The 19,219-nt window shown below is 37.8% G+C and overlaps 1 protein-coding gene across 2 annotated transcripts in view; it reads right to left on the bottom strand.

Moving 5' to 3' along the window:
* ROS1 (ROS proto-oncogene 1, receptor tyrosine kinase) overlaps positions 1 to 19,219 on the bottom strand; it is a 117,635-nt gene that overhangs the window by 31,655 nt on the left and 66,761 nt on the right. Inside the window, exons 27-35 of one of the 2 annotated variants that reach the window (XM_047102783.1) lie at positions 16,275 to 16,454; positions 14,431 to 14,633; positions 12,603 to 12,747; positions 11,601 to 11,833; positions 11,337 to 11,513; positions 7,346 to 7,514; positions 6,495 to 6,612; positions 2,735 to 2,925; positions 363 to 446 (exon numbers count right to left, since the gene is read on the bottom strand). In XM_047102783.1, the coding sequence (XP_046958739.1) occupies positions 363 to 446; positions 2,735 to 2,925; positions 6,495 to 6,612; positions 7,346 to 7,514; positions 11,337 to 11,513; positions 11,601 to 11,833; positions 12,603 to 12,747; positions 14,431 to 14,633; positions 16,275 to 16,454 (1,500 nt within the window). The remainder of the gene's footprint in view (positions 1 to 362; positions 447 to 2,734; positions 2,926 to 6,494; positions 6,613 to 7,345; positions 7,515 to 11,336; positions 11,514 to 11,600; positions 11,834 to 12,602; positions 12,748 to 14,430; positions 14,634 to 16,274; positions 16,455 to 19,219) is intronic. The other variant, XM_047102784.1, reaches the window with a different exon arrangement.

The following is a 19,219-nucleotide window of genomic DNA, read 5'->3' as shown; positions in this document are numbered from 1 at the left end:
TTTTTTTTGTATCCAGAGTTATTTTTCTTTTACTTATTTAAAACTATAAGCCACAAAGCACTTGGCATGTAGCCAATCCAAAATACTGTTTTAAAGAAAGCTAAAAGTTGGTGCCCTTATAATTAGTTTTATCTAAAGTACACCATGAAGTATAAGTGCAGATATATTTTTCATAAAATAGTTACTCCAAGAGCAGAAAACAATTCACAGAAGTTAGTGGTTATGAAAATCTAGCCAAAAGTAACTGTGAAATTTGTTAATTTATTTCATGTGGGAAATACACTAAGTGCTAAATCAACTAAATATGATCAAGTAAATAGTTTACTACTTATATTTTTAAATCAATTTATTATTATACTTACCAAAAATCAATGAGATTATAACAACCAGAAATATTCCAATTATAATAATAAGTATAAAGCTTCTTTCTGACATCCAAAAACCATCTAATAAAATAAATGAAAAAAAAAAGTAAATTTGCAGAATAAAGCTAGGTAGTTTCAGATATGCCTGAACCAGCTCCTACTAGATTTTTGCAAGCCACTTGTTAAACCACTGGTAGTTTGAAATCACCCACAGAAAAAGTGCTTAATACCACAGGAAATTAAAATCAAGGTTTTGGTTTTGTTTTGTTTTCCAAAGATCTGGTTTACCAATACACCATTGTTATGTGCCCACCCAATCTACTTAAAAATAGCGGAGGAAACACCTATAATCTTTTTAATGAATTTGGAACAAAGAAATCTCAATCTTCATATAGTATATAATCAGAATTATTGTTTCTTCTATACCGTCTTGCATTCCATTCAATTCTATAGGTGTTAAACTGAGGAATAGAACCATGGAAACATGGTACCTTCTCTTGGTAGTTTCAGCTGAGGAGAGGTGAGACATGTAGGGCAGAGCTTGGCAAACCATAACCTGTGGGTCAAGTCTGGCCATAGTCTGATTTGCACTACCCATTAGCTAAGAATTATTTTTACATTTTTATTAAATTTTTTTTTCAACGTTTATTTATTTTTGGGACAGAGAGAGACAGAGCATGAACGGGGGAGGGGCAGAGAGAGAGGGAGACACAGAATCGGAAACAGGCTCCAGGCTCTGAGCCATCAGCCCAGAGCCGGACGCGGGGCTCGAACTCACGGACCGCGAGATCGTGACCTGGCTGAAGTCGGACGCTTAACCGACTGCGCCACCCAGGCGCCCCAAGAATTATTTTTACATTTTTAAAGCATTATTTGAAGAAGGAGGAGAAGGTGAAGGAGAAGGAGAAGGAGAAGGAAGGGGAGGAGTAGAAGGAGAAAGGGAAAAAAGAGGGGGATGGAGAGGAAAAGAATGGGAAGAAGAAGAAACAGCAGCCACAGACATCAGATGTAGCCTGCAAAATGTAAAATATCAACTATTTTGTGTTTTTTTTTTTCAGAAAAAAAATTGCTGAGGTTTTATCCAGGTAACTAATTATAATACAAATAAGAATGATGCAAACATTATATAGAATAATATAGGCTGTGTGTATGTGAAATGCAATAATTCATCTTGCCTAAAGATCATCAGTTAAGCAACAGCTCTGGGTTCATTTAATTTAGGCCTTGAAGGATGAGAAGGATGAGAAGAATTTCAATTGACAGAAAGTAAGGGAAAGGAAAACCCAGCTAAGGGGTGAATGGTAGGTGGTGGGAACCCACATTCTAGGCTGAGGGAAACAAAAGCTTAAAGACCTAGTGTCATAAAAAGGTTTTTACCAGTATGGCTACAACATAGGGGCAACTATTGAGAACAATGAACATGGAAGGCCTTAAATGTCACACACACAAGTTTCCACTTGACTCTGAAGGCAGTGAACGGAGAGTCATTTTAGGGATTTCAGAGATGGGTTAAGTGATCCAGCTTGTGCTTCAGCTAGATTAACATATCAGCAGTGTGATTAAGCCTAGAGCACAGACAAGAAATGATAAATTAGGAAAGCCAAAGTGGAAATAAGAAGATGACCCCCCCATTAAACAGAAATCAAGAGGGGCGCCTGGGTGGCGCAGTCGGTTAAGCGTCCGACTTCAGCCAGGTCACGATCTCACAGTCCGTGAGTTCGAGCCCCGCGTCAGACTCTGGGCTGATGGCTCGGAGCCTGGAGCCTGTTTCCGATTCTGTGTCTCCCTCTCTTTCTGCCCCTCCCCCGTTCATGCTCTGTCTCTCTCTGTCCCAAAAATAAATAAACGTTGAAAAAAAAAATTAAAAAAAAATAAATAAACAGAAATCAAGATGGTAAATAAATAGAACTTGGTGAAAGAGTAGCGCGAAAATTAAATATGGTATTGAGATTTCTAGGCTCTGTGATCAGACAGATGATATAGCACCACCTACAATGGGATACACAATGGAAGATGAAGATATTGAGGAAGAGTCAAAGCATAGTTTTAGGCCTGTTGTGTAGCAGGTGAGAATATCAGGAAAAGGAACACAAGGCTGGATCCAGACCAGACTGTGGACAGCCTAGGAAGCCTATCCAGGAACACGGACTTGATGTGCCGGGCATTAAGAAGTAGCTGATTATTACTGAAGAGAAAAATGACACGAGGACACTGATGTTTTAGGAAGATCACATCACATGAAATGAATAGTTCCATAGTCTAGATGATAAATTATACAGTCATCCAACTCATTTCTATTGTTAAGAATTCACTTATCTTTCTCTCTGAACCTTTATGTAATCAGTTAGAGCGTAGACATCGTAACATACCTCCAACTAATATAATATTCTCACTGATTCCACTATAGTCACCAAATCCCAGATTATTTGCAGCTACCGCTCTGAACTGAAATGTTCCTTTCAGGTTTTTGGACTTCCATGTGCAAATACTACCGCAGGATCCATTATATGCCATCCTCCACATTAAATTCTGGTTCTGTGAATCATTTGAAGTACCCTTTCTACAAAAAAAAAAAAAAAAAGAGCAAAATGGTCAATATAGAAAATATAAGAGACAATATATGTGTTGTTTCTAGATGCTCCTGTACCATTTCAGCAACAGAAATCAAGAGCATCTCCTACTGCACACTTTACCTTTGATCTCATTCCTCCCACACAGCATAATCCTGTAAAGACATCCTGGCAATGCATGGAGCCAACAAACTCAGCCCATTGGGAAAATAACAAATAGTGAATGGCCAGGAGAGAGCTGAAGAGGTTTTTCCTACTATTAGAATGTATAAACTTTCTTCAGAATTCCAAACACATCGGACAGTTGTTCCATAATTTCTAACCTGGAATTTTTTATACTTTCTTAATTCTCAGTCTCTTATGCCATGTGTAGTTTATGTATACCATAGCTCTGCATAAAATGAAATACAGGACATAAAATTGATAAGGAAGGTGTAATAGTTTGAATACCAAAATTATCATTATACCTGAGATTCCAAGGTTTATTTCTTCCATTTTTATTGGCATCTACTCCACCTCAAGTCAACCCACATTATTCTTTATATGAAACATGGAAAGAGCACAAGAGTGGGGCTCAAAAGATATAAATGGAATGGCTTTTAACAGAATTGTAGACTGAGGACAAGCTCCAGGCCTTCCAGTTATGTCCTGACAATGAAGAACTTTTCAAGTCTGGGACTTTTCAGACAACAACAGTTTTAGGACTTGGTACCAACCCACAGTAAGCTTAGGGATAGCTAGTTCCGCTTCTACAAACTGAGTGGACATCCTGAAAGGGATGGGAAGGCTCAGCCCTTGAAGGACAGGGAAAAGACAAGAACTTCAGGACGATCAGGGCAGCAGAGTTGTTCATAACTGTTGCCAGGAGCTAAGTGTCCTAGGGACCATCCTGCATAAGACTCTTTGTACAATGTCTTCGTACATTTTGTGAAGTCTTGTGTTAGGCACTGGCAATTTCATTGTTCAATTCCAACAACTCTGATCCAAAGGAAAGAAACACTTAAAAATTCATAAAATGGCTCTTCACAGTTATTGGCCATTGAGGAAGACAAGAAAGAATTTTGATATTGGTTGAGAATCTTCTATTTATAACACGCCATACTGATGCTTTTATTTCATTTCCTGTTGAGTTTTCACAACAACCTAAAGAGGTAAATACCATCATCCCATTTTACAGTTGAGAAAACTTAAATTCAAAAAAAAGAGTAAAGTAAGTATTTAAACACGGTACGGGGTTGAGTAGTATCCCCCAAAACTTACACCTACCCAGACTTTGTGAATGTGACCTTGTTTGGAAATAAGGTCTTTTAGATGTAAGCAAGTTAAGATGAGGTCATATTGGATTAGGGTAGGCTTAAATCCAATGACTAGTGCCTTCTTTTAGTTTTTTTAAGTTCATTTTTTTACTTTGAGAGAGAGAGAGAGAGTGCAGGGGGGTGGTGCAGGGAGAGAGAGGGAGACAGAGAGAATCCCAAGCAGGCTCTACCCTGTCAGCCCAGATCCCAGTGTGGGGCTTGACCCAAGAACCATAAAATCATGACCTGAACCGAAGTCAGATGTTTAACCGTCTGAGCCACCTAGATGCCCCATTGACCAGTGCCTTCTTAAGAAGAGAGGAATAGGGGCGCCTGGGTGGCGCAGTCGGTTAAGCGTCCGACTTCAGCCAGGTCACGATCTCGCGGTCCGTGGGTTCGAGCCCCGCGTCGGGCTCTGGGCTGATGGCTCGGAGCCTGGGGCCTGTTTCCGATTCTGTGTCTCCCTCTCTCTCTGCCCCTCCCCCGTTCATGCTCTGTCTCTGTCTGTCCCAAAAATAAATAAAAACGTTGAAGAAAAAAAAAATTTAATAAAATTAAAAAAAAAAGAAGAGAGGAATATCGGCACAGATATACACAGAGAACACCATGTGATGACAGAGCCAGAGTTGGAAGTGATACATCTGCAAGCCAAGGAATACCAAGGATTGCTGGGAAGTCTGGATCACCAGAGGCTAAGAAGCAGCAAGGAAGGATTCTTCCCTAGAAACTTCAGAAAGTGCATGGTCCTACTGATACCTTGATTTCCGACTTCAAGTCCCCAAAACTGTGAAAGAATAAATGCTGTTTCAAGCCACCCAGTGGTGGTACTTTCTCATGGCAATGTTAGGACACTAATACAGTGTATTCGGCTTCCACGTTCACACACTATCACTATGACTGTACCACCAGCAAGTACCTAGTGTATACTAGTATCCTGAATGAAGAAGTGACTTTGAGATACAGCAATTCATTCTATTATTATCCCATTATCCCTGTCATGAGAGTAGAGGCTTGGGGCAAGAAAATGCAAAGAATGTATGGAGTTCTGCTCTTAAGGAGTCACTGAAGGGAACACACTAAATGGTTCCTAGCAAGACAGTGGTATGGGCTGGCTGGCGAATATAATTAGAGTCCCAGACCACCAACACAGTTCTGCAGATCAGAATGCATTGGACTCTGCATGAAAAACAGTAACAGAATTTACAAGAAGGTTTCAGTTAGAAATATGGCCAGTGTAATCCTCTGCCATGAGCAGGAAAATTTTTTTAAGGTTATGGGAATGCCAGATCAAGATGGAGCAAAAATAGATCTAAAGCTCAAATTGCCAGGACTATAATTATGGAAGTGACTTTTGTCCTTGGAACTTCTTAAAAGATAGCTTCATAGATCCCTGAGAGGAGTGTCTGTGGAATTTGGAATTCTCCCCTCAAGCTGGCATGAAATCAGTTCATCTGAGCCAGTTACCATTATACAGAGCTCCCCATACTGGCCAGCTCTGAGGTTGTACATGTTCACTAGCTGCCTGGTTTTCATTGAAGGCACGCTTTCAGACCCTCGGGCACATAGTGCAAGTTATACTCTTCACAAAGGATAAAGAATCCAGTGTAACCTATATAGTTCAGACCATTTCTGTGCTTGACCTGTTTTCACATTCTGAAATATACCTGGTTCACTGCCAGTTCTCACCAGACGTTATTCATCTTGCTAAAACAAATTATCATCAGAAATTTGCATGCATACCATCGTCTAACATCAAATATCAGCCCTGTTTCTTGGACAGAATAGAAATTAAATAAATATTAGCTGCACGTGCCAATGACTGGATTATTTCCATAACGTTTTGACAAGTAGTTGCAGATTTCTGAGAAGGATGATGTGATCTCCTTCTGATCGGAGTGCCAAGGCTGACCACTAGGCATTGGGCAGAGAGCACAATGGTGCACTGAAGATCCTTAAGCTAAAGATCCTTCATATTTTGGGGGGTGGGAGGGAGGGGAGGGTGGGTGATGGGTATTGAGGAGGGCACCTTTTGGGATGAGCACTGGGTGTTGTATGGAAACCAATTTGTCAATAAATTTCATATATATATAAAAAAAAAAAAGAAAAAAACCGAACTTTGCAAAAAACAAAAAACAAAAAACAAAACAAAAAAAAAAGATCCTTCATATTTATTTATAAATATTGCTAATTTTGATCTAATAATACCTTACAATTAACCACTTAGCTCTTTGTAGTTTACAAAGCACTTTTGCAAACAGACATACCTGACCTCAAGGACATAGTACATAAGCCGGCTTCCATTATCTTCAGCTTTTTCCCACTGTATTGAATCTTTACTCCCTTCTAATAATTTTGGAATGCCTGGTTTACTTGGGACTCCAGCTTTGGAAACATAAGAAAGTACTGATTGGTATGTCGGAAGTAGAAAATATTCTGCATAACATCTTTCCACAGAATATATTTACTGAGAGGAAAGTCAAATACTTAATGAAATATTCAGAAATATTCTCATATGAGTGCATATTTTTAAATGAGTATCTGAAGTTTTTATTAGTGATGGATTAGATGGACCAGTGATAGGAATAACAGTATTATGTTAGCTCACCACAAAATGAGTGATGTGAATAAAGAAAACTGTAAATTTTGGAGCATTTTCCCCTTGATTCTTACAGGGATCAACTTGGAATTACAGTATACCTTTTAAAACACTAATTAGCATTCTTTTTAGATTTTTTAATTTTTAGCATCTAGAATACAGTAGTCAGTAAGTTAATATTTGTTGAACACTCAACCACACCATTTAACTTTTGTTCTCAATGCAAAATGTCACAGATAGACAAGAAAGTAGAGAATACTGGAAGGTGGAATCATCTTGCTCAGTTCAGGATTCTGCAAAACCTGGCATTATCTCAGTATTATCTCATTAGTGCCTGTAAAGACTCCGGATTCTTTTCAACTCCTACCTCAAACTCTAGAAATAATTTACTCCTCTTCAAAAAGAAAAGAAAAGAAAAAGGTTAACCTCTAGCATTAGTGAAATAAGTGATAAGAAACTCATTGAGAAACTTACAGGGCTTTTTGAGTATTGAGGATTATTGAGGCTATCAGTACTCACCTTTTGTCTTAAAGCTTTCTGGGAGTGAGGTGCTATTTTCTCCCGTCCTATAAACCACCACTACGCGGATGTTATAGGACATATAAGGCTGTAGATCTGTGATGCTACAGACATAAGTAGGGCCTTGGATGCATGAAGTGTTCACACGGTAAAACTCATTATACTTCCACTGGAAAAAAGAAGTCTCAATTAATATTTTTGGTTCTTTAAGAAAACCTTCTTAAGCATAGAAATTCACAAGTCTATGGCAAGCAATTAAAAATTTAAATAAAATTTATTTTCAATTAAAATAAGTGCTCCTTTATGAATGTTTGATCCCAAACATTATCTCCACCACTGACCACCATTTTAAGTTTGTGACAAGCTATAACTGACTTGAATAACAGTGCTTAGGATGAGTTCAAGGTGGGACAGGCACCTCTTATTACATAGATGTCCTTAGGGAAGATCTGGACCTTGGCTTTTTGTTATCCCTCCTTGGAGACACCTACATTAAATTAGGATGGCTGAGAATGCAAATCCATAGCTGAGGGACCATGCTGGATCAAAATAATGACATTTTCAATTCCATGGATTTGTTAATTTCAAAATTATAATGTTTTTACACATTTTGATTCTATCAACAGGTCTACAGTGACTTATAAATTAAAACATGTAGTTTTTCCCTTCAAACTCTTTTCAGTCTAACCAGCGTTCCTTATTTTTTATACATATGAAGCCTAGTTCCCTAAAAGAGGGAAATTTTTGTCTATCATCACTCAGTCACTGAGTAGAAATGTTAGAAGTTAAACATAGGAAATCTTACTTTAATTCCAATGTAGATACTGGGTCTCTAATTATAGCTATCTTACACTTTCTTTGTGCATGGCTTTTGAAAAATCTGTGTATTTGGACCCTTCATGTGTTATTTGAAAATGGTGATTTTTTTTTCAATGTACAAATAGGGAAAGACAGAGGATGTGGCATTTTGTCAAGGGTTCTTAGTGTATTTTCTCCAGTAGAGTTTCCTAAGAAGGTCAGTTTCCATAAATAAACCTTACTTTACATCTCGTTTTTCATTTAGCACTCACAAGGTCACATCATTTCATTGGATGGACACTTTATATTAGTTTTCTATTCAACTAGGAATGATTCCTACAGCACCTTCAAGAAGTAGACCACCTTGTTACAAAAAAAAAAAAAAAAAGAGGAAAATGGGAATGGAAGGAATGAAAAAAAATTAAAAAACAAAAATGCTGATGTCCAGGCCATTGCCTGCTAAACTCATAAATGTATCAATCCTACTAAAACATACAGGCTAAAGAAACAGACGCATTGGATCCCTAATATCTACTCTGAACTGAGGGAAAGAAAGAGGGACAGACAGACAGACAAATATTGATTTCTACCTCAAAAATTTTAGCCCTTTGTGATCCTGCCTCCTTAATAATCTGCTATATAAACTACCTTAAGTGAATAGATGGCCCAACATTCCATACCCTCCAGAAATTATCAAAGCTCCTTGGAAGGTCAGATGTTTGACCAAGGGTTCTGCTGGAAAACAGTAGACTATTGGCCTTACCACAGCAATGAATGTTCTGGGCAGACCACCAACTTGGGGAGGTGCCACAGCTACCCCAGTAAATCACAGTGGAGTCAAGACCTTCCACTTGTTAGAGGCCAAGAAGTGCAGGAGTGAAAGCTACCACAGAGAGATTTGAAAATTATTTGGATGGGGGGTGAGAAGGAAATGGTGCAGCCTATCATGTCTCAGAGACCAGAACTTCAGAAATGTAGGAATTTTCCTGGACAATTGAGAAAAACTCAATTTTAATGCACAACCAGGAAAATAATTTACCAAAATGAAACTACTTGTTTCTTCTCCTTAATCTCAAATTAAATATGTTCTTCTTCCATACACTGTTGTGATTTAAAAAAAAAAAAAATCTATGGAATTTAAGACCTAGATAGAAATTTAGCCTTGTGCTTTAATTCCTTCATTTTCCACATAAGGAAAATTTGACAGAAAAGATGAAAATTGGAAATTTATCTTTTTCTCCTCCTTTCTAAAAAAAAAATTCTTAATTAAAAAGACACATATTCACCCTTATCAGTCCCCTCTTAGAGTTCCAGTATGGAGTTATACCATCATTCCCAGGTATCCTATCTTTATGAGATAGGTTCAAGTTGCTCTAAAGATATAGAACTTTCTGACTGGAGGTACTCATCAACCCTCTCGGAACACAGCCTCCTACTGTGCTCATCAGTTAGTAGTTGTAGATGGTCACATGTGATGATTACTGTATCCCACATTTTCAGCTTCATGATGTTCTAAGTGGTATATCTAGAACCTGTTTTCAGCAAGTGTAGGGGAAGTTTTGAAACAAACAAAAAAAACTTTGTGTGAAAGTCACAAGGACTGAACCAGACAGTCCCAGAACTGTCCTTTTCCCAAACTTTGAGGATTGGGGTAGGTGTCTTAGTGACTCACATTCCTTCCATGGATAGCACCCAAGTAGGACTGCTGTAGGATGAGTCAACCCCTGGGGCTCTTCCCTGCCTGGCTGGTGATATCTGACTCACTATGGCACCTGTCTGGATCTCCGACTTCTCATCAGTAACAGGAGGGGCTTAGAGTCACCAGCTACAAGGTCCTTCCCCATCACATTTCTTTGATGTCAGAAGTAAACTTCACATCCCCCACTTTGCCTTTAAACTGAACTGCACTGAGCTTCCTTAAATAGATGTCTAATAAAAGGTGATCCTCCAATTTCTCCAATTTAACTGCATTTTTATAAGATGACACTTTTTTAAATAGGCAGCAAATCATCACAAGCACGCTCGATGAAAAAAGTCCAATAAACTACAGCTTTTGGTTTTATGAACTCGACATTCACTATTGTTTCATAGTTTTCATGGATTTTATCTTAAAAATGTAAGATCATAGAAAAAAATCTTACATAGTAAAATTTAAAAACATCCCGGGAAGCAACTCCATTTTTGAAAAAAAAGCGAGGCCATGACTATACTGATTCGTTTTTGTTACAACTGAACAAAAGATTCCTAACCAAACTTTACTAATGTAGACACACAAAATAAATAATACTGAAAATGAAATGTAGCAATTCTAAAAAATAATCCATTTTAAGTGTATCAATACAAAAATCAACCTAGACTTTCCTCAGCAGTGAATTAATTAGATTAATTGATATTTGAAATTCAGTGGATATTTTTATATTAGTTAAAGCATGGAGAATTTTGGATGAAGAACAGTTTAAAGTTTATAAGCCAAGATCCAACTGGTTCAGAATAAACTGGTCTTATATTTTACTTCTCTCCTGTTGCTATACAGCCTTTAAACGGTTGAAAGAACATTTCTAGACAAGGATTTGGGTTTTGTTTGCTTGTCCATTCCTTTTCTTTTTCTTCATTGGAAATACCAAATTGCTGGACACTAGACAGCCATGCTGATAACATCTAAACTAAGTAAAATATTATGAAAACCAGTAAACCGTAGCTTATAACCCTTTCCACGGAGCCTTTTAAGAGCAACCAATGTCTCTAGGAATTCTTTCCATCAGAAATGAGTCTAGATAGATTCTGTAAATGGCAAGCCAGCCTAAATCAATGAATGTTGTCAAATATATTGTTGGTTTATACAAGAGAATACTCTAGAGATATGAAAAAAGGTCTTCTAATTTATCCCATAGCACAAAACATAGATTTGCATTAAAAGAGTATGGTGAGGGGGCGCCTGGGTGGCACAGTCGGTTAAGCGTCCGACTTCAGCCAGGTCACGATCTCGCGGTCCGTGGGTTCGAGCCCCGCGTCGGGCTCTGGGCTGATGGCTCGGAGCCTGGAGCCTGTTTCCGATTCTGTGTCTCCCTCTCTCTCTGCCCCTCCCCCGTTCATGCTCTGTCTCGCTCTGTCCCAAAAATAAATAAAAAACGTTGAAAAAAAATTTTTTTTAATAAATAAATAAATAAAAATAAAAGAGTATGGTGAGATCTACCTTCTGGAGTTCAAACCAAAATCTGATGAGGTTAACATTAGATGGAGCCTTCCATTCTAATTGCAAACTAGTGTTCTCTGGAACCAAGGCACAGGGTTTCTCTGGTGTGTCAAACATTTTGACAGTGACAGGATGACTCTCGGCACACCACATTTCCTCAGCATGGCAGGCCAGAACCTTTTTGTAAAAAAGAACAATTGCTTAACCTTTTCGGAACCTTGCACTTGAGCATGGCAATAAAAGTGCCCCATATACTTACTATACCTTTAACACATATGGTTTTCCACCAGATAGTCTAGTAACAAGGAGAGAGAGTTTTCCATTTGGATATTCACTTTGTCTTAGAGGAGTCTCTGGAATTAGGGCCAGATGTGAGATTTCCAGCTGATAGCGAACTGACTCCATAGGTCCATTTGGCTTGTGAGATTCTTCCCAGGATACAAGTAGGCGGGTGTCTGACTGCACAGTTGTGTTAATGAGCCTAACTGCTTCTGGCACTGAAATAAATAGCAATGCATGATAAGTGATATTGCATCAGCACTGAAAGATGGAAGAAGGAATGGGGTTCTGGTTGAGGAATAATCATATCATGTGAGCAGAACGAATGGCCAATATTCTAAAGGAAAGCCAAACTCTTATAAAATGGTAAGTTAACAGGCTGCCTGAAAGGCTCTTGCTTATTTTTGCCTAATGACTAAATCATTCTCTGACTCCAGCTCAATGATATGGCCAATGATGATGAACAAACCAATTCAGATTAGTTTTGGGAATGTCATCAGAGACCTCTGAAAGAAATGGTGTGACCTCAAAATAATCACCACCTCTCAGAAAACCTTTTTAGATCTAGATTCATTTTCTTTCAGGCAATGATGTTATTTACTTTAAATCTCAAGTGTCCTGAGTAAAATTCACACAGAGAAAAGGCTTAATTCTGCATCGCCACAGGATGAGACCTGTGAATATGTGGGGAGAGGGTGACACTATGTGGTGAGACTGGAAAATGTGTTTCTTGGTCAAACAGTATTGATTCTGATGTTTCACCTTCTAGTTGTGTTTCATTCTGATGGAGTATTATTCATCTTCTGTTGTTAGAGCAAAAATCAGGTTATCAGAGTATTGTCAATAATACATTTTCTTATTAAGTTTAAAAAGCTCACATAATAGAGATTACTTAGCATCCAAATTTTAAAACCCACAAATATAGATGTATATGTCACATATATCACAAAATGCCTGTCTAGAAACCCACCCAAGCCCATAACTCACCTCCACTTTTAGTTTTTCCCCAAATCTCCTTTCCCAGAGGTAACTGTTCCACAGCATCTGAATAATAATTCTTTACAGCTGTCTGTATCACATATGTTGAAAATGGTTGTAAACCTTCAATAAAGGCTATCCTCTCCTGAAATTCCTGTAATTAATTTTTAAAACTCAATATCGGATTCTTATTTTTTCATACAAATGAGGAGAAATTAACCAAAGGGATACAATAATTAAAAGATCTTTTAAGTTAATTTATTTTTTGATATTGGATCAAGAGAATGATAATGTTCACTGCCCTAATCTGCCCAGACCTGAGTTGCTTACTATCTCCAAGAATCAATACCAAATGATCGGTCAATTTTCAATCACATGCTCATTTCACATAGGAAGCTAAGTTCTCAGAAGAAGATACTAATTCACTAGCTTTGCATACAAAGGTCAGCAAGATGGTATGGTAAAGATGTGACACAGGGGTGCCTGGATGTCCAACTTTGGCTCAGGTCATGATCTCATGGTTCGGTCCGTGAGTTCAAGCCCAGTGTTGGGCTCTGTCCTGACAGCTCATAGCCTGGAGCCTGCTTCGGATTCTGTGTGTCCTTCTCTCTCTCTCTCTGCCCCACCCTGCTCATGCTCTGTCTCACTTTTCTCAAAAATAAATAAACATTAAAAAAATTGTTAAATAGATTTGACACATAAGTGAATATGATAAAATATTTGGCTGAATGACTTAATCATTATTAAAGATAAAGTTTAATGAAATAAAAACACTGTCCTTAGACCAACAGTTCTCAATTTTGGTTGTATTTTGGAATCAACTGGAAAGTTTTAAGAAAACACTTGTGCCTGGGTCCCACCCCCAGAGATTCTGATTGCATTGGTCTGAGGTGAAGTGTGGGCCCAGAGGTTTTTAAAACTCCAATGTGCAGTCAGGTTTGAGACCCATTGCCTTTGACCCATATTAATCAATGTGTAGGATAGACTGGCTGTGGTAACAGAAACATCCAGTGCCACCAGCCTAATCTTGGTCAGCCAAATGATCCAATCTGTCTCTGAAACATTGAAATGTGTAAAGAGAGGTTAAAATAGACAAAGGAAATAACAAGAATCATGTGTCCTTTCTGGTGAAGTATATAGTGTTTAACTTCCAACAGATGATGATGGTCAATTTCACCTCTTGATGTGGTTGAATAGCAAGCACAGAGCAAAATATTGAATACATATGACTCCATCACAAGGACAACTGAAACATCAGTGCCAACAATGGAGTGAATTGTGCCAACTAATTCATCCACTCAAGAAATAACTAGTGAAAGCCTCTACAAAGCCAACTACTATGCTAGGTGCTAAGAATACAATGATGAAAAAAAAACCGACATACTCCCTACATAACAGCATACAGGAAATGACAGACAAAAATAGAACATACCATTTTTATATTAAATAGATGCTATGGAGGAGGGTTCTACAGTAATGTTCTTTCTGTCTAATCATTTCTTACCCTTCAATCTGCAATCTGCTGCATAGGCCATAAAAACAGATCTCTATCACTTTCTGGGGATAATTAGGGAAGACAACAAACCAGTTCTCCCAGGACACTCAGGAAACTGTCACTATGGCAATCCACCACTGGTCATAGTTAATAAATATATTTCCTTGAAGCTTAACTCCCAGACAAGACTAGAACACAACTTGCTTTGATGGATCAGCCGTAAAAGCTTGCACAGTAGCGTGCTTCAGGATATAATATAGAAAACAGTTTACTGTGAGCGAGAATTTTATATCAGAAACAGGTATCTTGTGAAAAGACAAAGACCACCAGCTCCAATCTTACCAGCATTTTATATTTCAGCCCAGAGCTATTTTTCCCGCCATTAACTTCTTGGTAATAAACCAGGTATGTTGGAGTAGGGCAAGTGATGCTGTGCCACGTGAGATTTGCCCTGGTGGGTGGTAATCGGATTGTGAGGCTGCTGTTAGTGGTGTTAAGTATAGTTGGCTCTGCGACATCTGAAGCTAGACACAGTAATGCTTTATCTAAAATAATAAGAAAAGATTCAAAATATACACATATTTCATACATATATGTATGAAAGAGGAACAGCAGATTTATTTAACATCAAGGGTAATAACACGTTTTTATACTTGGCTGACAAGGTATGATATATTGAAGTATTGGAAATGTTATTCAGGAAAGAAAGACGGGTGTTTTTCCCACACATTTTGAACTTGTTAAATGCCTCAGAAAAAAGGGAGCAAGGTAACGGATCATTGATTAAAATTTCCAGCAGGGGGAGCTAAAGTACACTGAATAAGGTGCACAGATCACAGCAAAATCAAGCTGAGCCTTTTTTTACTTTGAAGACTGTAGTGACAGCACATTAGTCAAATTGGGAAGGGGGCACCTGGGTGGCTCAGTCTGTTAAGCGTCCGACTTCAGCTCAGGTCATGACCTCGCAGTTCATGGGTTCCAGTTCTGCCGTCAGGCTCTGTGCTGACAGCTCAGAGCCTGGACTCTTCTTCGGATTCTGTGTCTCCCTCTCTCTCTGCCCCACCCCCACTTATGCTCTGTCTCTCTTTCTCAAAAATAAATAAATGTTAAAAAAAAATTGTTTAAATATTAACCATATTTTTTAAATTAATTCCAGTTAAAAAAAACTCATGCTAGCTTTAGAACTTTTATTTTTAAGGATGTGCGGGTATATGTGTGCGTTCCAATCTCAAACAGACTTTTAATGGACTTACCAAATCTCCTAAATTTCTCAAAATGAAAAGTGAACTACTTTACCAAAATAGGTACCTGGCTTATTTATAAATTCTCCCATTTTTTTCCTATTTTATAACTGAATACATTTAAGCAGAGAGAGTGTGTTCAATTCTTTCTGCCCCTCTCTAGGGGGTAATTATGCTTAATTTAAAATGATATTGCCACCCTAATGGCAGATAGCTTGAGAAAAAACTAAAAACCTCTTTAGGTGTGAAGGCCACCCTCAGTGTATGTAATGTTTTTAATTTTGGTCGGTTGGCTTTTAGAGTTCAAACTTTTTTATTAGTATTATGACTCTCAGAAAATATATAGCTAGTTCCGCCATAGTGCCATCCACGCATTCCTAAAAGTCATTGCATTTTACAAAATTGTACAATAAAATCCATAGGGTTTCTGAGGGAGATAGAGTTAGAAGCACAACACTAAAAAACTTAATGAGTGACACATTTAAAAAAAGGGAGGAACTTAGCAAAAATGATAGCACACATATACACATGATGAACAGTTGACATACATAATACCACAACAAATAAAGCACTTTACCTTGAAAAAGACCTGAAATTTTATGCAGTGCTTTTTGACACAACGGGGATTTCTAAAAATATTGTCAGAGGAGAAAAAAAGACAGAAAAGAAATTATGAGAATGCAAAGAGAAAAGGAGACAGACAGAATGATAGACAAGGGTTTCCCATGTCTAAAACTCTCTAAGACGACTCAAGTCATGTATACACACGGAGATCAATTGTGACCCAGGGCAAACAGCAATCGCAGCGTGCACCCATCCTCGCAGTTTGGACCAACACTGAGCACACAACGAAGGGCTTGAGGGGGCAGCCTGGAGGAGATATTCTGAGACTTTTCTGCCCCCCCAGACGGGAGAACGTGCTGATGAACAGTGTGATTTTATTACCTGAAAAAGGCTGCAGAACTGAACTGTAAGCCAAGATATGCTTACTCCCTTGGGCCTTCACCCGGGAAAGGATGGCCCCATTGTTTTTCTTTGCTTGATAAATCTGTGTGCTGTCCTTTGCTGAGGAGATCCAGTAGAGAAATTCCCCATCCACAGTTAAACTTTCAAGCATTTCTCCTGCTCATGAAAAACATAAAATAAAGAACAGAAAAAACAAAATACGTAACTCACGTTTTCTACTCAAAACAATATGTGAAATCCCTTTTCTGTATTGTAATTGCTAATTTTTAATCTTTCTATCATTTCAATAAGAAAAAAAAATACCACCTTTGTTTTATGTCATTAGGCCAAGGATTTTACAGATGTTTTCTCATTTTAGTTCCATACCAAGCCAATAAGGTAAATACTATCATAATTGGCCTCATTTTCTAGAAGTGTAAACTGAGGCTTTAAGGAGTTAAATAATCTCCTCAAGGCCACAAAGTTAGTAAAGACCAGAGCCAAGATTTTCAACTTAACCTGTGTGACTCCACATCAAACAATACCTATCGGAAGGGAGGTGTTGGACGACAGGCCCAGGGCTCAGTGTCTTGCTCAATATTTTTTATCAGTAATTTGGAATAAACACAGAGTAAGTACACTTACCAATTTTGTAGATGATACCTGATTCTTACTGACACTAGTATGTTCAATTACTGGCTTAAACTTTGAAAATATCTCTACAAAATCAGGAAATGGATTGAAATGTAATAGGAATAAATGTGACACCCTAAATTCAAGTTTAAGATCAATTCTAAAAATAACAAATGAAAGGAATCTGGCTTAATAATAGTTAACATGAAAAAAACTATGGGTTTTTCAAACAGCAGGCAGCCAAAAGACCTGATGCCACCTTCAGCTTCAATAAAAGAAGACAGAGGAAGTCAGAGACCCCCTGCGCTAACCAGAACACATCGACAGTACAGGGGGTCATTATGGGGGTGACACTTAAGAGGATATTAAGCAGCTGGAGTGAAACAACAGGAGGGTTACTAGGGTAAAGAAAGATCTAGAAGCCACATCATGTGAGGAGTAGTTACAAATACATGAATTTTTCCTCCAAAGGAAAATGAGCTATGACAGAAGTCACTACATACTTGAATGGCTATCATGTAGAAAGTTATTGATTTATTCTGTATAAAATTAGAGGTCAGAACTCAGATCAATGAATGGGAGAAATGGGGAGAAAATTTTGGCTAAATGTAAGGAAAAAATCTAATATTTAGAATTATTCAAAAAATAAAAAATTTCCTTATAAAGACATATTTTTTTATAAATGGGTATTATTCAAGCAAGGGTGTAGAGGGGATTTCTTCCAATATCATTCCAGCTAAAACATCTCTAAAGTCATTCAAATTTTCTAATTTTAGGGTTATAAATTTCAATTGTGGATTCCTGAAAGACTAACCAATTCTATATCTATAAGATAATGGCCTACTAGATAATTCTTGTGTATCAGATGGTAAAGAAAATTTATTCTGACACTTGTTTAAATGGTAAGAAAGACTTTAGTTAAGACTGTTGCAATATTGCAATAGGAGAGAGAGATGTGCTCAACTTCACATACAAAAAAGCAAGCTGGGGATTCAGAGCCAACAAGCAAAATTATGGAGTCAGTGGATAGAAAATTACTAAGAGAAGACATCGAGGGTAGGGAGATTCTTGCTAATCTTCCTATGATTTTTGCTAAAGGCAACCCAAGAAATCAAGTGTGGGAGATGAAGGACTTGATCAGATACCAAGGGTGGGGGGTTATCCCTAAACTGATTTAGCAAGATTCTTGCTAAAACTAGACTCAACAATGACAGACAAGGAAGACTCAGGTCAAGGCCCAGTTGAGAAAAGGGGAACATTTGATCAAGGAAGGAGTCTGTGTCACAGATTCAACAGAAACAAGTAATTCTCCTAATACGAGAAGTTCAAAATATATCTCTACTCTTAAGCCCATTGAAAGTATATTAGAAAAGGCTCTGGGTAACATGTCAACAAAACCATATGTGCAGTTATAACACACACACACACACACACACACACACACATACACATGCACACACATACGTTTGTAATTTCAAAACTTTAATATAAAGACCAGCAATGTCCAAAAACACTTCTGATGATGGCAATATTTTATGTCTACACTGACCAATACAGTAACCATTAGCCACTTGTGGTTTGAGTATTTAAAATGTGGCTAACATGACTGTGGAATTAAACTTTTAATTTTGTTTAATCTTAATTAACTTGAACTTAAATCACATGTGACTAGTTGCTACTACCTTGAACAGTGAAGAGTAGACTCTTAACAATGTATGGAGGTATTTAGAGTGCATTTTTTTTTCTGCTGCAATTACTCCTAATTAGGAGACCTCCAAATCACTTCAGACATTTAAGTATTTCCTCCACAAGCACGTGATGTCAAGTATTGATAAACTCATGCTGAATGTGGAGTCAATGAGATCATCAAAACAGAAGTAAAGTAGGGTACTGGTAGTAAGATCACAGATGTTGTAGTTAGGCCCACTTTCCAACCGCAGATCCTCCTCTAATTGTAGCCTTTTGGACAAATACCTTACCTTTCTGGGTCTCAGTTTTCTCATCTGTAAAATGAGCATACTATTATCTACTTCATCAAGGTGTTTTGAAAATTAAATGAGATAATACATTTGGTAGCTTGGTTAGGCTATGTAGTTAAACTTAATAAATTATAGCTCTACTGTTAATTATAAGATAACAACAACAATGAAACCACAGATCCAGAAAATTGTGTGAACGTCTGTGCACAATTTGCCTGGAAACAACTTGACTTGAATTCTTTGGGAACATTTGGCATGGTCCAGAGCAAATAACCATGTGTGTATTCTTTTGAATACATGTAGAATGCACACCCTTTTTAATTGAACAGGAAG

This window comes from Lynx rufus, unplaced genomic scaffold (genome assembly GCF_022079265.1).
Source record: "Lynx rufus isolate CCGP_SWC_20201006 ecotype Redwood Valley unplaced genomic scaffold, mLynRuf1.p SCAF_6, whole genome shotgun sequence".
NCBI lineage: Eukaryota > Metazoa > Chordata > Mammalia > Carnivora > Felidae > Lynx > Lynx rufus.
The sequence above is the reverse complement of the archived record's forward strand: the minus strand, read 5'-3'. Positions and strand labels throughout refer to the sequence as shown.